At 41.3% G+C, this 19,340-nt stretch overlaps 1 protein-coding gene and 1 long non-coding RNA gene across 2 annotated transcripts in view; both read right to left on the bottom strand.

Annotated features, from left to right (window-relative positions):
• Window positions 1-15,102, bottom strand: part of LOC124594382 (proclotting enzyme) — a 157,809-nt gene extending 142,707 nt beyond the window's left edge. The window contains exon 1 of the mRNA XM_047132754.1: window positions 15,099-15,102. Coding sequence (XP_046988710.1) covers window positions 15,099-15,102 — 4 coding nt within the window. The remainder of the gene's footprint in view (window positions 1-15,098) is intronic.
• Window positions 15,103-17,788: 2,686 nt separating this feature from the next.
• Window positions 17,789-19,340, bottom strand: part of LOC124546078 — a 173,840-nt gene continuing 172,288 nt past the window's right edge. The window contains exon 3 of the long non-coding RNA XR_006967663.1: window positions 17,789-17,893. This is a non-coding gene — a long non-coding RNA (uncharacterized LOC124546078). The remainder of the gene's footprint in view (window positions 17,894-19,340) is intronic.

Below are 19,340 nucleotides of genomic sequence, written 5' to 3'. Positions count from 1 at the left end.
GTTAGAAGGCATCAACAATCAATAAAACTTTTAACGCATATGAATGTGAATTGTTAGTTTCCGCATCAATATAATTTGTGGCGTAATACATTACCTGAAAACGAACACCAGCCTTTAGAAATACAAAGCAAATAAAAATATCACCTCTACGATATTACTTTACTTTTCGTGCTCGGAAAAATTTTTCAGTTCAATACCGGGCGACGTTCAGTACTTTATTCTTATCACGCCATAGTACGTTCAAGTTACTCCTTGTGAAACAGGTGGGGCATTGTAGAAGATGTTCCATTTCTTGAACTTCATCACAGTCGCATTTGTTGTCTGCTTCGTCTTTGAGGCTCCATCTAATTATACTGCCACTACAACCGTTTCGAAGCGATTCAGTGTTCTACAAATCATATAGCTTGATAAACGGCTGCTGGAGATCTCTTGTGAGGCAGTTTTCTGGGAGCTCATTTAACTCAGTACTAACAAGGGAACCTCCCCATCGCACCCCCTCAGATTTAGTTATAAGTTGGCACAGTGGATAGGCCTAGAAAAACTGAACACAGATCAATTGAGAAAACAGGAAGAAGTTGTGTGGAACTGAGAAAAAAGAAGCAAAATATACAAACTGAGTAGTTCATGGGAAGATAGGTAACATCAAGGACACTGGGACTGCAGGAGCTCCGTGGTCTCGTGGCAACGTGAGCAGCTGCGGAACGAAAAGTCCTTGGTTCGAATCTTCAATCGAGTGAAAATTTTATTTTTTTGTTTCCAGTTTATGTGACAAACTCTTATGTTTTCATCACTTTTTTGGGAGTAATTATCACATCACGGGAAAGGTAGAAGAGTCTTTTTACCCATTCGCCAAGTGTACAAGTTAGGTCGGTCGACAACATATTCCTGTCATGTGACGCACATGCCGTCACCAGTGTCGTATAGAATATATCAGATGTGTTTTCCTGTGGAGGAATCGGTTGACCTATGACCTTGCGATCAAATGTTTTCCGTTCCCATTGGAGAGGCACGTCCTTTCGTCTACTAACCGCACGGTTTTGCGATGCGGTCGCAAAACACAGACACTAAACTTATTACAGTGAACAGAGACGTCAATGAACGAACGGACAGATAATAACTATGCAAAAATAAAGAAAGTAAAATTTCCACTTGTGGGAAGACTTGAACCAAGGACCTCTGCCCTCCACATCTGCAGCTGCTCACGCTACCACGAGACCACGGCGCTCCTGAACATACGAACTCCGTGATGTTGCATATGTGACTCATGGACTACTCAGTTTGTATATTTTGCTTATTTTTTCACAGTTCCACACAACTTCTTCCTGTTTTCTCAATTGATCTGTGTTCGGTTTATCAAGGCCTATCCACTGTGCCAAGTTATAACTAAATCTGAGGGTGTGCGATGGGGAGGTTCCCTCGTAAGGGATCTCCTGCGGGATTCAAGGCTCCCAGGCCCGCGTAAAGCACCGTGTGGAGAGTGGCGCTCGTCGAAAGTATGTTTAAATTTTTCTATTTGCTCTCGCGCAATTCTTTGGGGTTCAGGATCTGAGAATCTGTCAGCTTCATATAGCTTCCCAAATGATGTGGGTTTCATGCATTTTGTTGATAGTTTTCATATGTCACATAAGCTCGTTCTGATTTTTTGACATGTGTGGATGTAGATCATACGGAGCATGCATATTCCGCTATGGAAAAGTAAAGTGCTAAAGCAGTCGGTTTGGTTCATCTGCTATTCGCTACTTTCCTTAAAGTATTGTTCCTGGTGGCAGTCTTTTAGCAGCTTTTCCCGTGATGATGCATGTGTGTCAGTGAATTGACCAGCACGACAGCCAGCTATTTAGTGTGTCTATATGTTCCAATGTTTAACGAGTTTTCCAGTTTCCCTGGAAGAGACCGTTCTTTTGTTGGCACCGTCGTACTTCTACCCTCCAGTGTTACATAAAACTGCCTTTTTTGCAATAGAGCCTCAATCAGTTTTGTGAGCGGGTGGTCTTTAAATGCGTTGTAGAGTTTTTTCATGAGCACTCTATGGTTGACAAGCAGAACTTACATGCGCCAGACCTACAAGTTTTATTTCTTTTTTTTTTCTTTCAAACCCTTCCCCTGTGTGTTCTGCAAGGAACAGAATTTAACTAGTGCACGATTATCCCGGTCTGAATCGAGTCTGTTGTGAAATGAGCCGTTGGTCTACGGTATGTGCCATATGATTTAAAATTATTTGTTCATGCTGTTTATGCAGATGGTATAGGAACGCTGTAGGGTACTAGTTCTTTGGTTGGCATGTGCCTTTCCTGTGTTTCAACAGTACTACGATCTTCTGGATCTTGCATTTTTTTAGACAGTATTTGCAAAATCTATTGTTTGGCAGTAGGGTCGTGGAGTTTGATCTGTTCCACCCATATATCGCAGACTCCAGCTGCTTTCTCCTTTCCATTGAATTCAGCTCAAGATCAAGTTTTTCCCCCAGTAAATGATGTTTCGAACACACTAAAAACGTAGCAGTGTGACCATTAGTCAAAATTGTACGCATATTATTGTCCACTTTTATGTGTGTGGGTTCAGTACACTCTTCAACAGTTTCAGTGAAAGACACTGTTACACTACGAAGAAAAATGAAAAGTACAATATGACTATAAAAAGTATAGAGAGGGATGGAAGTGAATGGCATAACCGAGATCATGATAAAATTGCTCAATAATATTGCGTTGACCACGATACACATGGAACTTCACAGATGTGATCTGCATTCGACAGTAAGTGAGATTGAGCGTGCGAGTATTTTGGAAAGACGTGTTACCGGTGCAACTGAGATATAAACTATAAATATAGCCAGTCGATAGCAAATAATGCTTTTTGTGATTGTTCGTTCAAACAGAAAGTTTCCTCTGGAAAATATTTATCAACAGACACACGATTAAAATCACAATAACGCAACATCAAACAAAAGAACATATCTAATATTCAGTTTTATCCAAAGAGATAGGGCAGTGGCTGAGACATTGTAATTCTTTTCGGGAGGTGGCGTCCAGTTTTGGTTTCCCTTGGTTTCGCTAAATCGATTAAGGCGAAAGACAGAATGTATTGTTTGAAAAGTTTTCGGCTAGCTTCTTTCCCACTCTATGTCCATTCCGTGCTTGTGCTCCGTTTCTAATGATCTCGTCATCGATAGGCTGTTACAGTTTAATTCTCCGTCCTTCTAATATTAACATTTTATGAACGTGTGAAACATTTTCTCAACTGTATTTCACTTTTAATTGTGATATTTCTGTTAACAGAAATACTTCATTATACTAATAGTGGCCCCCCATGAACCATGGACCTTGCCGTTGGTGGGGAGGCTTGCGTGCCTCAGCGATACAGATAGCCGTACCGTAGGTGCAACCAATATGGAGGGGTATCTGTTGAGAGGCCAGACAAACGTGTGACTCCTGAAGAGGGGCAGCAGCCTTTTCAGTAGTTGCAAGGGCAACAGCCTGGATGATTGACTGATCTGGCCTTGTAACAATAACCAAAACGGCCTTGCTGTGCTGGTACTGCGAACGGCTGAAAGCAAGGGGAAACAACAGCCGTAATTTTTCCCGAGGACAAGCAGCTTTACTGTATGATTAAATGATGATGGCGTCCTCTTGGGTAAAATATTCCAGAGGTAAAATAGTCTCCCATTCGGATCTCCGGGCGGGGACTACTCAAGAGGATGTCGTTATCAGGAGAAAGAAAACTGGCGTTCTACGAATCGGAGCGTGGAATGTCAGATCCCTTAATCGGGCAGGTAGGTTAGAAAATTTAAAAAGGGAAATGGATAGGTCGAAGTTAGATATAGTGGGAATTAGTGAAGTCCGGTGGCAGGAGGAACAAGACTTCTGGTCAGGTGACTACAGGGTTATAAACACAAAATCAAATAGGGGTAATGCAGGAGTAGGTTTAATAATGAATAGGAAAATAGGAATGCGGGTAAGCTACTACAAACAGCATAGTGAACGCATTATTGTGGCCAAGATAGATACGAAGCCCACACCTACTACAGTAGTACAAGTTTATATGCCAACTAGCTCTGCAGATGACGAAGAAATTGAAGAACTGTATGATGAAATAAAAGAAATTATTCAGATTGTGAAGGGAGACGAAAATTTAATAGTCATGGGTGACTGGAATTCGAGTGTAGGAAAAGGGAGAGAAGGAAACATAGTAGGTGAATATGGATTGGGGCTAAGAAATGAAAGAGGAAGCCGCCTGGTAGAATTTTGCACAGAGCACAACATAATCATAGCTAACACTTGGTTTAAGAATCATGAAAGAAGGTTGTATACATGGAAGAACCCTGGAGATACTAAAAGGTATCAGATAGATTACATAACGGTAAGACAGAGATTTAGGAACCAAGTTTTAAATTGTAAGACATTTCCAGGGGCAGATGTGGACTCTGACCACAATCCATTGGTTATGACCTGTAGATTAAAACTGAAGAAACTGCAAAAACGTGGGAATTTAAGGAGATGGGACCTGGATAAACTGAAAGAGCCAGAGGTTGTACAGAGATTCAGGGAGAGCATAAGGGAGCAATTGACAGGAATGGGGGAAAGTAATACAGTAGAAGAAGAATGGGTAGCTTTGAGGGATGAAGTAGTGAAGGCAGCAGAGGATCAAGTAGGTAAAAAGACGAGGGCTAGTAGAAATCCTTGGGTAACAGAAGAAATATTGAATTTAATTGATGAAAGGAGAAAATATAAAAATGCAGTAAGTGAAACAGGCAAAAAGGAATACAAACGTCTCAAAAATGAGATCGACAGGAAGTGCAAAATGGCTAAGCAGGGATGGCTAGAGGACAAATGTAAGGATGTAGAGGCTTATCTCACTAGGAATAAGATAGATACTGCCTACAGGAAAATTAGAGAGACCTTTGGAGAAAAGAAAGCCACTTGTATGAATATCAAGAGCTCAGATGGAAACCCAGTTCCAAGCAAAGAAGGGAAAGCAGAAAGGTGGAAGGAGTATATAGAGGGTCTATACAAGGGCCATGTACTTGAGGACAATATTATGGAAATGGAAGAGGATGTAGATGAAGATGAAATGGGAGATATGATACTGCGTGAAGAGTTTGACAGAGCACTGAAAGACCTGAGTCGAAACAAGGCCCCCGGAGTAGACAACATTCCATTGGAACTACTGACGGCCGTGGGAGAGCTAGTCCTGACAAAACTCTACCATCTGGTGAGCAAGATGTATGAAACAGGCGAAATACCCTCAGACTTCAAGAAGAATATAATAATTCCAATCCCAAAGAAAGCAGGTGTTGACAGATGTGAAAATTACCGAACTATCAGTTTAATAAGTCACAGCTGCAAAATACTAACACGAATTCTTTACAGACGAATGGAAAAACTAGTAGAAGCCAACCTCGGGGAAGATCAGTTTGGATTCCGTAGAAACACTGGAACACGTGAGGCAATACTGACCTTACGACTTATCTTAGAAGAAAGATTAAGGAAAGGCAAACCTACGTTTCTAGCATTTGTAGACTTAGAGAAAGCTTTTGACAATGTTGACTGGAATAATCTCTTTCAAATTCTAAAGGTGGCGGGGGTAAAATACAGGGAGCGAAAGGCCATTTACAATTTGTACAGAAACCAGATGGCAGTTATAAGAGTCGAGGGACATGAAAGGGAAGCAGTGGTTGGGAAGGGAGTAAGACAGGGTTGTAGCCTCTCCCCGATGTTGTTCAATCTGTATATTGAGCAAGCAGTAAAGGAAACAAAAGAAAAATTCGGAGTAGGTATTAAAATTCATGGAGAAGAAATAAAAACTTTGAGGTTCGCCGATGACATTGTAATTCTGTCAGAGACAGCAAAGGACTTGGAAGAGCAGTTGAATGGAATGGACAGTGTCTTGAAAGGAGGATATAAGATGAACATCAACAAAAGCAAAACAAGGATAATGGAATGTAGTCTAATTAAGTCGGGTGATGCTGAGGGAATTAGATTAGGAAATGAGGCACTTAAAGTAGTAAAGGAGTTTTGCTATTTGGGGAGCAAAATAACTGATGATGGTCGAAGTAGAGAGGATATAAAATGTAGACTGGCAATGGCAAGGAAAGCGTTTCTGAAGAAGAGAAATTTGTTAACATCGAGTATAGATTTAAGTGTCAGGAAGTCATTTCTGAAAGTATTCGTATGGAGTGTAGCCATGTATGGAAGTGAAACATGGACGATAAATAATTTGGACAAGAAGAGAATAGAAGCTTTTGAAATGTGGTGCTACAGAAGAATGCTGAAGATTAGATGGGTAGATCACATAACTAATGAGGAAGTATTGAATAGGATTGGGGAGAAGAGAAGTTTGTGGCACAACTTGACCAGAAGAAGGGATCGGTTGGTAGGACATGTTCTGAGGCATCAAGGGATCACCAATTTAGTATTGGAGGGCAGCGTGGGGGGTAAAAATCGTAGAGGGAGATCAAGAGATGAATACACTAAGCAGATTCAGAAGGATGTAGGTTGCAGTAGGTACTGGGAGATGAAAAAGCTTGCACAGGATAGAGTAGCATGGAGAGCTGCATCAAACCAGTCTCAGGACTGAAGACCACAACAACAACAACAACTAATAGTGACTGTACCTCATCATATTGCTTAAGGACTGTCCTTTAATGTTTGCTCCGAAAGACAGAGCAAAATACTGAGTGCTACTGCTGTAAAAACAGTTACAAATACAAGCAAAACTAAGATAGCTGTGTAAATACGAACGTAAAATTCGACTCAACGGTAGTGAAATCAGTACTGGAAGATCACTAAGAGTTCTTAAATATACTACGATAAATGAACTTCTCTGATTCCATTTACACATTTCTCTCACAGTGACGTTGCTGCGGTATCCGTCTTTTTCATTGAAAGATGTTAAAAACTACTAAAATCTTATTATCTATTTCTGTATGCATTAATGACCAGTTTAATTATGAACAGCTTTCAGAATTTTGAGGCAGATAGTAATATATCTATTAACAAATATAGGACATGCATATCCATGGCGTGAGCATAGCGTAATGCGTAGGTGGCCAACATCAAGCCGAAACTATCATGTGGCTTGTGTGTAAGACTGTTCTTTAGCATTTTTAGTTAAGACTGAGACTTTAGTATTACACTCATTTCCCCTGTTTTACACACTTACTTGTTAGTAAAAGCAATGATGAATAATTGCTAACATGGATCCAAATCGAAATATGTCAATGGAGGAAAAGTTGACGTTCATAGGTAAGTACCAAAAAGGTCTAATTTCAGTTATCATACCAGAACGAGCCGAATTATTTGTTGATAATACTGAGACACAGTGCAATGAAGAGTTAATATCGTAAGGCTACCTTATGTGACTGTATGATAATAATTTTATGAGTCAACTGTAGATTAATACTGTAGTATGCCACTAATCAATCTGTTGAATGTTTACACAGTTCGAGAAATTTTCACCTGAAGATAAGGTTTGCATACGACAGTCTGAGTCATAACCTCCAGATTATATAGAACTCTGAACCATTGTGTTTGCTGTAAAGTGATCACAATACGAAAATGTAGTACTAGTACCAATGTCATGGAGTATGTGCGATTAAAAAATCAATGCGCTAAAAATTAAGGAAGATTAAACATGTGGCATCACACAGTGAAACCGAAAAATTTCATCCCCAAAGATATTTCACTGTGTGATAAATCGTTGATTTGCTGCATACTGTAGATCCAAACTCCATGCTTTTTCTGGACATTCAATTTCACATTGCTACCCAAGCAGAACTGATAAAAACAGGGACTCGGTAGTACGACCAATGCAGAGCAAAACCTAAAAATAGCAATGACTATCCCATCTTTTTCTGTAACAAAAAAACAGTCAAATACTAGCTGTAAAACTTGTCAGAAAGAAGCAAAATTACACTGCATTTATGACTTAAAAACTTTAAATCAGGTTCATTCCTCATATCGAATGCAAAATGTTAATGTGCCTATGAAACGCACGTTCAAAATATACCGTACTTTCGGACAACGTTTGTCTTTACTAGCAACGTAATGACATTCAAAACGTGCAGAGCGTTTAAGAGGCAACGCTCAAGCTGCATTACAGCCACGTGACTTTCGAAGCCAATGTATGTAGTCGACAGAAATTTTATTCTGAGAATCTGAATCATCACTCTATATATCTTCGTACTCTATGATAGCAAAACGCAATGGAAAACGTCTAGAAAGAAAAGTGCGTATATATATCTTTGGTAATACGATGACGATTAGTACCGCCTTTGGCTCTATTCTAACAGTTCAGAATGAGCGTGGGAAGTTTAATTTTGTGATCGAGAACTATACCACTAAGGAGATAAATGCCACCGTCAAGTCTTCATAAATAACACTGAACGAAAGGACGACTTCTATTCCCGTAAGTTAAACTAAAATTTAATAATATACACTGATGTTTGAGAATGAAGAACTTCAGCATTCACACACACTTAATACTGCTGGCATTAAAACAAGTCTTGCGTTTCCGCGTTGTGGAGTTTTCATTCGTTAGGCCGGTATTACACTATTATATTTCTTTGTGAAAGTTGATGTGTCAAATATTTATGTCAAAGAAATTTGATGGTGTAACAGAGAACTTTGTCTTGCCTGTTGTCCAGTAAATGTGATGAAATCTGGGGCCTCGCCATAGATTTGATCATAAAAGTCGTTCGTCGTCTGTTCACTGCAATGTGAAATGCAAATGCTTGGAGCGCTGGTGTCGCTATAGCTATTTGACGTCTTGTAGTGTATTTGTAAACATGGCTTCAAAGTTGGTGTATTCCTTCAACTCTCTTTCTTTTAGTAAACTTGCTTCGACTACGATGGGGGGGGGGGGGGGGGGGGGTGAGCAAGGGGCACAGTGCATGCTATTAATTGTGTGTTGATGGGCAAATAGAATATACTGCAGGCGACTTCATATCCATAGCCATCCATTTCTACCTCTAGAAACACCGAGACAGCTTTTAAGCAAGCTGGATTACAGGATGTGGTCAGACTCTAAAACAAAAAAAATTCTTTCTTAGATTTAATTTTGCACTTTGTCTATTTTTGAATTCTGGAGGCCACTAGTTAAAAAGCACATCACCTGTTCGTACTTTTAATTAATTTTGTAGTTGTTGGAACACTAATTCCATTAACTAAATTATTCAAAAATAAAAATAATTCTTATCGCCTATACGGTGCACTAAGCATTTATTTACCTTCACATATTCCGCCTTCAGTGCTTTATTAATCGCTTCACACGTTCCAGGAATTTTGCTGAACACTTTTACTATCTCGACGTAATACCAATGGCTTCATCCAAATATGTTTCCTTTTTTTCCGCCGCTTTTCTTACACACACACTGCAATTGTGGTACTAGCAGTTGTATCGCATAATGACAAGTTGTCCGCCATCATGAAATTTGACCAAAAAAATGACGACAGTGTAATACCCTTTCTTAACGCTACGTCGAAGATCTTTGTCAAATAAATTTGATGAATATTGATCATATTTCTTTGTCAAAGTATTATGATTGTGTAATACCGGCCTTAGACCTTAAAAATGCATCTCCATTCGTGTAGTTAAATTTCACCTCTTTTAAAGGAGTAACTCCGAAACAAGCGTTTTGATAGTTGCGTACTAAAGGTGGACTGAGAAAGATGAAACCTCAAGAATATTACATTACTGAATTCTAAAAACTACAGTATGCATTTACTAACAGCGCGCTATGTATAAAACAGATTTATTAAGGCTGGAGAAATGGTTTCAATTGTATTTCGTATTATCGTGAAAGGCACGAGAGGTATGAAAAGAAGAACAAGCTCTGAGCGGGAAAAGTAATCAATTGTGTCTTTTTTAAAGGATTTATCTCGGTATTTGCTATAAGCGATCTAGGGAACTGCGGGGAACCTAAACCTGGACTGCCGAACGGCGACTGGGAATTATACAGTATAGCAAAATTCCTAACAGTTATTAACATAGGCTTGATTTTTTTTAAATTGCCCTCCAGATTGTTCATGGTTTAATTTATCTCCAAGTGGTTAAACTTGACTTAACGCAGAATCATCGCTTTGCATTTGTTTCTTCAAAGTATTGTTCACGTTTTCTAGTGGCTGTGCGGATTTTCGACTAGTCTGAGGTCTAAGACTGAGCTGTAACTAAATAAAAAGAGTCTAAATTCACAAAATTTTGGGTACATTCCGTTTCATACCTTATATAAGGGTATGATACAATGAAAGGACGAGTATGTGATGTTCTGTTGGATATAGCTACTCATAGTTAAGGATTGTTGATTTTTACTACATACAGTATTTTATTATGAGTTAACTCAGCAGAGATGATACACTGTTTGTAAGAAAGCTTACGCTGCCATTCGTTACGACTTTTAATTTTACTGTTCCGTAGAGGTAAGTGCAAAGTTAAGAAATTTAGCCAACACATGCAGTTAAGCACAAAGCTCGAATTTCCAACCCGGTACACGGTTATATTGTGTTACTTTATCCACAGTTCCACATGTAGAGTGAAAGGTTTGCAATATGACGTAAACCACATGCGTTCCTTATATCACCATCCAAAAATTACTTATTTTCCCGGCGACAAAAATTTTTGAAGTGTATAACGGAGTTCTAAGCTGAAATGTATCATTGCACATATAGAAAACAACCAATATTCAATCGATAACTAACCAAAGCGTAAAAGTAAAACATTTTTTACTCGTTTCCAGTCCTCATTTTTGGATGGAATTTTCTTCGTATGTGTGTACTCGTTGGTTACCGGTCGCTATGTTTATATGGGACATCCGGTTTCCGTTGACCGATTTCCCAATACCGCTTTTGGGTGGCCATGTGAACACTTAAATACTGATTCTGGAAAAGCGTTTTCAGCTGCTGGATTCCCTCTTGCACAGTCTACATTCACTCCCGCGTAAAAGCTCTACCGTTTTAGAAACGTGTTTTGATTGTTCAGTTCCTACTTGATTTAGAAGCGTCGTTTTATCTGGATGGAATGAGTTTCGGTGACGGAGACAGTTTGCAGTGTTGGGGGAAGAAGATATATTGGAATGACAAAAATGTTATCCCCCTCCAACTGAAGCGAACCACCCGCCCTCCCCTTCGCTCGCTCTCCCCCCCCCCCCCCCCCCCCCCCCCCTTCACAGTCTGATCTACAGTCAGATGCAGCGATAAAAATTATGCTGTACGTCTGTATTTTAGTTGACAGATATTTTTGCTTTTAACTGAATCAAACTGCTGCCTCCTTGAAGCTAATACAATATTTACAAGTCAGGCAGAGTTAAACGTCTGTAAATCCAACTACTCTGGCCCACCTAGTCATAAGTTTCCAGGAAGGAATGAAAAATCTTGTAAATCGGAATAGTTTGTGCCTTGCTGGGGATACATCTCAAAGAAAGAAGAGACACTGTTATATTTCGGAAAGAAACATATTTTCTTAAAAAAGGTTTTAGTAACGGGAAAAAGTTAGAGAAAAGTTCAAAATACACCAAGAAAGGCCTGTCTCAATTACTCAGCAAAGCTAAAACAACGTACGTGCGATCGGCCGACCCATTCGACATCTGATGACCGATCAGGAGAATCCAAGAACCTCTTTGTTAGTAATTATCAGTTCACTTGGGCTCCTGGATCGAACAGGAAACGCACTGATAGGTCATGAAAAGATCAGTGAAAACCGCGTGACACTTCCCGACAGAGAAAGGACGATGTACCGAAACTAAAGACGTTGCTAAAGCGCCGCGATACTTGATAGCTGCCACCAATATAAAACAAGATACTGTAAATTACGGGTCACACAGGACCCTGTGCAGGTATTTGTACAAAAATTTCCATTTTATGGAATTTTTGCAGTTTCAACGACGGACGTGGGTGCCAGGAGCAGTACACTAATTTGTGTACGTTTCATCGTCCCTGAGAAACTCCAAGCAAAAGAGCTTTTACAGGTATCGTACAGTCCGCCGGATGCCAGTGCACGGACCCTCACTAGAAAAGGGAGTTTCTAAGCGCTCATTGTTTCAATTGTAGCCGGCCAGTGTGGCCGAGCGGTTCTAGGCCCTTCAGTCTGGAACCGCGCGACCGCTACGGCGCAGGTTCGAATCCTGCCTCGGGCGTGGATTTGTGTGATGTCCTTAGGTTAGATGGGTTTAAGTACTTCTGAGTTCTAGTGGACTGATGACCTTAGATGTTAAGTCCCATAGTGCTCAGAGCCATTTGAACCTTTTTTTTTTCAATTGTAGGTGATTGAGCCGAGCAAGTGTATGCAGGAAATCCTTCAAATAATAACAATAAGAGCTTTATCAATGGCCGATTATTATTGCTGTCAACAGTAATATGAACCACTGTTCCTAAGTGCTAACAGAGAAAAGTAATCTAATATGCAGAACGAACTAATATCTTTCCACCTTGTTTGCATGAAACCTGTAAAATTGGACCTGTATTTACGACTTTTAATATTATTGAATTATTTCTCTTTATAGAATAACGTAGTTCTGACTACCTGACACCTTCTCACACTACTAATATACTGCGTAACGGTTTTTGCTAAAAGATTTATGTCAAACGCACATTAGATAAACCCAGTGAACAGATTTGCTTGCCCTCCACCACAAAAAATTAGCTAATAGGTTTGCTTGTCACATGACCCCTCCCCTTGCCCTCTATCGGCGAAAAAGTTGTATTGCATGTAACCATACAAAGTGCATGTTCGAGTTAGTTAGTCTCTTACTGTATTATGTTTTGATGCATTCAGTGGTGGTTTCATTGCCAAGTATTTTTCTGAGTGACACAGTATCCAAGAAGTATTAAATAATGGGCTATGTTCAGTGAAGGATGAACTCTAACTATACAGGGAATTTCAGAAATACTTTTACATACTTTGGGAACAGGTTCCTTACACTAAAAGATGAAGAAAAATTCATATAAACATATGTTCGAAAATCCTTCGTTTTCGAGTTATTAACGGAAGTTGATGTTCTACAAACATCCAGTTAACTCAACAACTTCACTTTTCTATGCACGGTTTGACTCATTGTATCCTAGATGGCGTTGTGTTGCCAGCGAAACTCGTCTGTCTTCAACGTGTGCATTGTTTACATGTGCTACAGGTAGTGCGTTAAGTGAAAGTGCTCCGTTCAAATATGGCAGAATATTCATTTCGTGAGCAGGCAGACATGGTTTTTATTTACGGGCCGTGCGAATAGTCACGAACATGAGGCTGTATAGCTGTATCTGACGGCATTACCACATCGAAGACAGCAGAGTCATCCAATGCGACAATACATACTACCAAATTGTTCAAATGGCTCTGAGCACTATGGGACTTAACATCAGTCCCCTAGAACTTAGAGCTACTTAAACATAACTAACCTAAGGACATCACACACATCCATGCCCGAGGCAGGATTTGAACCTGCGACCGTAGCGGTCGCGCGGTTCCAGACTGTAGCGCCTAGAACCGCTCGGCCACAATGGCATTTAGCCGGACTTTGTGACCGAGCGGTTCTAGACGCTTCAGTCGGGAACCGCGCTGGTGTTACGGTCGCAGTTTCGAATCCTGCCTCGGCATGGATATGTGTGATGTCGTTAGGTTAGTTAGGTTTAAGTAGTTCTAAGTTCTAGGGGATTGATGACCTCCGATGTTAAGTGCCATAGTACTCAGAGCCATTTGAACCATTTGGTGGTATGTACGCCGAGGCAAGAGCCGTGGCATCACAGACTGTCGATAGAGTAAGTCCACATGTCGTTCGTACAACTGACCAAGAAGAGCGCGTTCTACGGACTCTCGAAGAAGAGTCAGGTATCAGCGTAAGGCAAGTTCAGCGTAGAGGAGAGTTCCCTAGAAATGCATCCATATCATCTTGAGCGTGTGCAGGGCCTTACTCCTGCCGATCACCAACCACGAGAGATCTTTTGCTGACGGTTTGCTACACAAACTGCCAATCCGTTATTTGTTTCTTCAGTTCTGTTCACAGACGAGGCAACGTTTGGAAGAGTTGGAATAAATTTCCGCAATCAACACGTATGGGCCGATCGCAATTCTCATGCTACAATACAGGCTTTGTCAGTTTAAGACTAATGTGTGGCCTGGAGTTGTAGGTGACACTTTGACAGGGCCAAACGTTCTTCCAGCACGTCTTGCAGCTCCTGTCTGCAGGCACTTTATTCAGAACATCCGCCAAAACCTACTAGAAGGTGAACCCCTACAAATAATGAGAAACTTGGGGGTTTGTGCACGATGGATCTCAGCACGTGTCAGTCTCAGCGTTCGAGATGCACTGGCTGGTATCTACTATGACGGACAGATAGGCAGAGGAGGAGCACGTTCCCCCGATCTCAATCTTTTGAATCATTATCTCCGGGAGCACCTTAAACAAATAGTCTATACAGCATTCACCCGGGTACAGAAATCGACGTGTCATGGAAATGTGCGAAGCCATTCGAAACCCTCAGAGAGTATTAGAAATGGTGTGATAGCTCATGATTCGAAGAGTGTATGCATGTTTAGACTCAAAAAAATGGGTCAAATGGGCTCTGAGCACTATGGGACTTAACTTCTGAGGTCATCAGTCCCCTAGAACTTAGAACTACCTAAACCTAACTAACCTAAGGCCATCACACACATCCATGCCCGAGGCAGGATTCGAACCTGCGACCGTAGCGGTCGCGCGGTTCCAAACTGTAGCGCCTAGAACCGCTCGGCCACCCCGGCCGGTTTTAGAATCAAGAGGAGGGCATTTCGAGCATTTACTATGAATTTGTGTGTTTAGGAGCTCCAATCAGCTAAACTGTATACTTTCATTAATAACTGGAACGTGAAGTATTTTCCGGCATGTGTTTATTATGAACTCTTTTCTTGTTTTGGTGTAAGGAACCCGCCCCCCCCCCCCCCCCCCCCCAAAGTTCGTAAGAGTATTTTGACACACCCTATACATTCATTAAGGGCTTGAGTTTGTTGACGGGTATTGTAGCCACTTTCGTCGAGGAAAAATAATTAAATCCGGCATATTATTGTAAACCTAAGGCTCACGTCCTCACTTCGAGACGATAGTTACGGCTACAGTTATAAGTACTGAGCATGTTGCGTACCCATTGTCACTCATTTCAAGTTGCCTCCTCGGGATGACTCATTTTCTTCTTGTACTGTACAGTTACGTGACTCCGAACATTACGGTAGTTAGGTAGCTCTCCTTAAGCAAGCTGCAGAAAAATAATTTCGCTTCAAAGTGTACATATATTAACGGAATATTAGTGTCAGCGTTCTCATTGTTGCTACAAATTTCAAGTGCCACCAATCTCAGATTTTCTAAACCAGTTATAATCAAAGTGACTCCCTCATAACATGCATTTAATAACGATTTGTCACTCTCCATTCTCAGTTTGTTTTTTATGTGTTAAAACATGGCTTGGATTTGTAAGCGCCATATATTCTCAAACACTGAACAGAGCCTACAGTAGTATTAGCGCGTGTTCTTTCTCTGTTTATTGTGTATGAGGCATTCTGATGACGTTCATTCCAAAACTTGTGCATCCTGCAGTGTCTCTACGAAAACTGCGCGCCCCGTAGCACCCACTATTAGATCGGCAGGGTTCAGCCACACACGACGTATCATTCTTTCTCATCGGTGGATCGTTTATTCTGCCAGGACTATGTTAATTTGTCAGCTATTCAGTATCAACAGTTATCGTTTACATCCTGGGACGGGCCATTTGACAGTATTTCTGAGACTGTAGGAACTATCCGACTTTTCAGTTAATACACTACTGGCCATTAAAATAGCTACACCAAGAAGAAAATGAAGATGATAAACGGGTATTCATTGGACAAATATATTACACTAGAACTGACATGTGATTACATTTTCACGCATTTAGGTGCATAGATCCTGAGAAATCAGTACCTAGAACAACCACCTCTGCCCGTAATAACGGCCTTGATACGCCTGGGCATTGAGTCAAACAGAGCTTGGATGGCGTGTACAGGTACAGCTGCCCATGCATCTTCAACACGATACCACAGTTCATCAAGAGTAGTGACTGGCGTATTGTGACGAGCCAGTTGCTCGGCCACCATTGACCAGACGTTTTCAGTTGGTGAGAGATCTGAAGAATGTGCTGGCCAGGGCAGCAATCGAACATTTTCTGTATCCAGAAAGGCCCATACAGGACCTGCAACATGCAGGCGTGCATTATCCTGCTGAAATGTAGGGTTTCGCAGGGATCGAATGAAGGGTAGAGCCACGGGTCGTAACACATCTGAAATGTAACGTCCACTGTTCAAAGTGCCGTCAACGCGAACAAGAGGTAACCGAAACGTGTAACCAATGGCACCCCATAGCATCACACCGGGTGATATGCGATGACGAATACACGCTTCCAATGTGCGTTCACCGCGATGTCGCCAAACACGGATGCGACCATCATGATGCTGTAAACAGAACCTGGATTCATCAGAAAAAATGACGTTTTGCCATTCGTGCGCCCAAGTTCGTCGTTGAGTACACCATCGCAGGCACTCCTGTCTGTGATGCAGCGTCAAGGGTAACCGCAGCCATGGTCTCCTAGCTGATAGTCCATGCTGCTGCAAACGTCGTCGAACTGTTCGTGCAGATGGTTGTTGTCTTGCAAATCTGTTGACTCAGGGATCGAGACGTGGCTGCACGATCCGTTACAGCCATGCGGATAAGATGCCTGTCATCTCGACTGCTAGTGATACGAGGCCGTTGGGAACCAGCACGACGTTCCGTATTACCCTCCTGAACCCACCGATTCCATATTCTGCTAACAGTCATTGGATCTCGACCGACGCGGGCAGCAATATCGCGATACGATAAACCGCAATCGCGATAGGTTACAATCCGACCTTTATCAAAGTCGGAAACGTGATGGTAGGCATTTCTACTCCTTACACGAGGCATCACAACAACGTTTCACCAGGCAACGCCACTCAAGTTTGTGTATGAGAAATCGGTTGGAAACTTTCCTCATGTCAGCACGTTGTAGGTGTCGCCACCGGCGCCAACCTTGTGTGAATGCTCTGAAAAGCTAATCATTTGCATATCACAGCATCTTCTTCCTGTCGCTTAAATTTGGCGTCTGTAGCACGTCATCTTCGTGGTGTAGCAATTTTAATGGCCAGTAGTGTAGAAGTGTGGTTCAGATAATGAATGCAGTTATATTTTGCTTTATCCATGATAGAGAGCATAGCCTCTGTAGTGGGTCACGTAATGATGAGTTATTCAATTTTACGTTAATTCTTGAGTAAACATTCCCAAAATACTTGGGATATGAGACAGTCATATCTACTCATTGGGGACCCAATATTGCTATAAGCGACAAGTGTAAATTTATCAGTAAGTGAAATTACGAACAAAGAAATATGTTTCACAAGTGAAATGACAGCAGTGAATATACCTGAGATTATATATAGGGTCATTCAAATATGTAGCTATAGCAGAATTTTCTTTGAAATGTTCGTTGTTTGTGATTTCTTTGGAGCAGTGCAGGCTCACTAGCACAAGCCTCGCTGTTTTCCATTGACCCCAGTATTTAATTGTTCCTGGCGTGCTTTATTTGTGATAATTAATATCCTACCTTTATTTTTTTGTACATTGGTTAAAATTTTTGTAATTTACAGGAAATTAATCGCGCTAATGAAACTATGATATGGTAGAATTTGCAACAATTTCCCCTCTATTAGGCGAAAATAGTGAACCAAGTAAGTTACTTTACCTTGCCTCTTGACACGAGTAGCGTTATTCGCAGCGGTGGCCAGAACAGCATCAGTAAGGACCAGTACCGCCACCACTCGGCAGATGGCAGCGCAAGCCATGTCCGCTGCTCACTGAAGCGGCGGAAAAAAATCAGGAACAAGCCGTTCCAACCTGCAACGCGTCAGAAAATTTATTATAAGTTTGTTGCATTATATATACAAATTCCATTTTTCTGGCAAAGCTGCAGTTTTACATTCCAAGAAGAGAACATTCAAATTTAAAAGACAATGCAGAAAGGGCGGCTGGAGTTTAGTCTTGACAACGTCGAGGTTATGACATACAGAGCAGTAAGTTCGTTGTAAAAGGATAAAGGAAGTAATTGGCTGTCGATCGTTGAAGATACCATCTAAATATTCAGCTGCAGTGATTTAGGAAAAAGTATTGCGAACGCCTGCAGGGAAACTAAATTGCCGTTTGGGGAAAAGAGAAACAGCTTTATGAATATCAAGAACCAGTCCTAATTAACGAAGGGTAAGCTGAAAGACGGAAGGAGTGCATAGAGGATCTATACAAGGGAGATAAACTTGAAGGCAATATTATAGAAATGAAAGAGGACGTTGGTGGAGGTTTGTAGGAAGATATGAAACTGCAAGAAGAATTTGACAGGGCTCTGAAAGATCTAAGTGGGAGAACTAGCCATGACAATACGCTTCCATCTGGTGTACAAGACGTATGACAGGCGACATAGCCTCACACTTCAATAAGAGTGTAATAATTGCAATTCCAAAGAAAGCAGTTGCTGACAGGTGTGAAAATTACCGAACTAGGAGTTTAATAAGTCATGGTTGCAGGATATCGTGCACGAACTGACCCATCGATTATGTCCCACAAACGTTCGGTGGGATTCATTTCGGACGATCTGATTGACCAAATCATTCGCTCGAATTGTCCAGAATGTTCCTCAAATCAGTCGTGAACGATTGTGGTCCGGTGATATGCCGCATTGTCACCTATTAAAATTGATGATTGTTTGGGAACATGGAGTCCATGAAAGGCTGCAAATGGTCCCAAAGTAGCCAAATATAACAGATTCCAGTAATTATCGGTTCACTTGAACCAGGGGACCTAGTCCATACCATGTAAACACAGCCAACAGCGTTATGGAGCCACCACCAGCTTTCACAGTGCCTTGTCGATAACTTGGGTTCGTGGCTTCGTGAGATCTGTGCCACACTCGAACCTTACAATCAGCTCTTACCAAGCAAAATCGGAACTCATCTGACCATGCCACAGTTTTCCAGTCGTCTAGAATCCAACTTTGCTGCCAAAACCCCTTTAACGCAAAATTTCGCCGTGCTGTACTAACGGGTACGTCGTCGAACTTCCCACTTTGATTTCTACGGTTGTTTCACGCAGTGTTGTTTGTCTGTTAGCAGTGACAAGCGACACGGTTGAGTGAACGCCGGCGGCAACTACGTTGTCCGTGGTGAGAGGTAATAACTGAAATTTGATATTTTCGACACATTGTCACTGTGGCTCTCAGAATATTGAATACCCTAACTATGAAATGTCCCAGGCGTCTATCCCCAACTACCACTCCGCGTTCAACAACTGTCGT

Source organism: Schistocerca americana, chromosome 1 (genome assembly GCF_021461395.2).
Source record: "Schistocerca americana isolate TAMUIC-IGC-003095 chromosome 1, iqSchAmer2.1, whole genome shotgun sequence".
Lineage (NCBI taxonomy): Eukaryota > Metazoa > Arthropoda > Insecta > Orthoptera > Acrididae > Schistocerca > Schistocerca americana.
The sequence above is the reverse complement of the archived record's forward strand: the minus strand, read 5'-3'. Positions and strand labels throughout refer to the sequence as shown.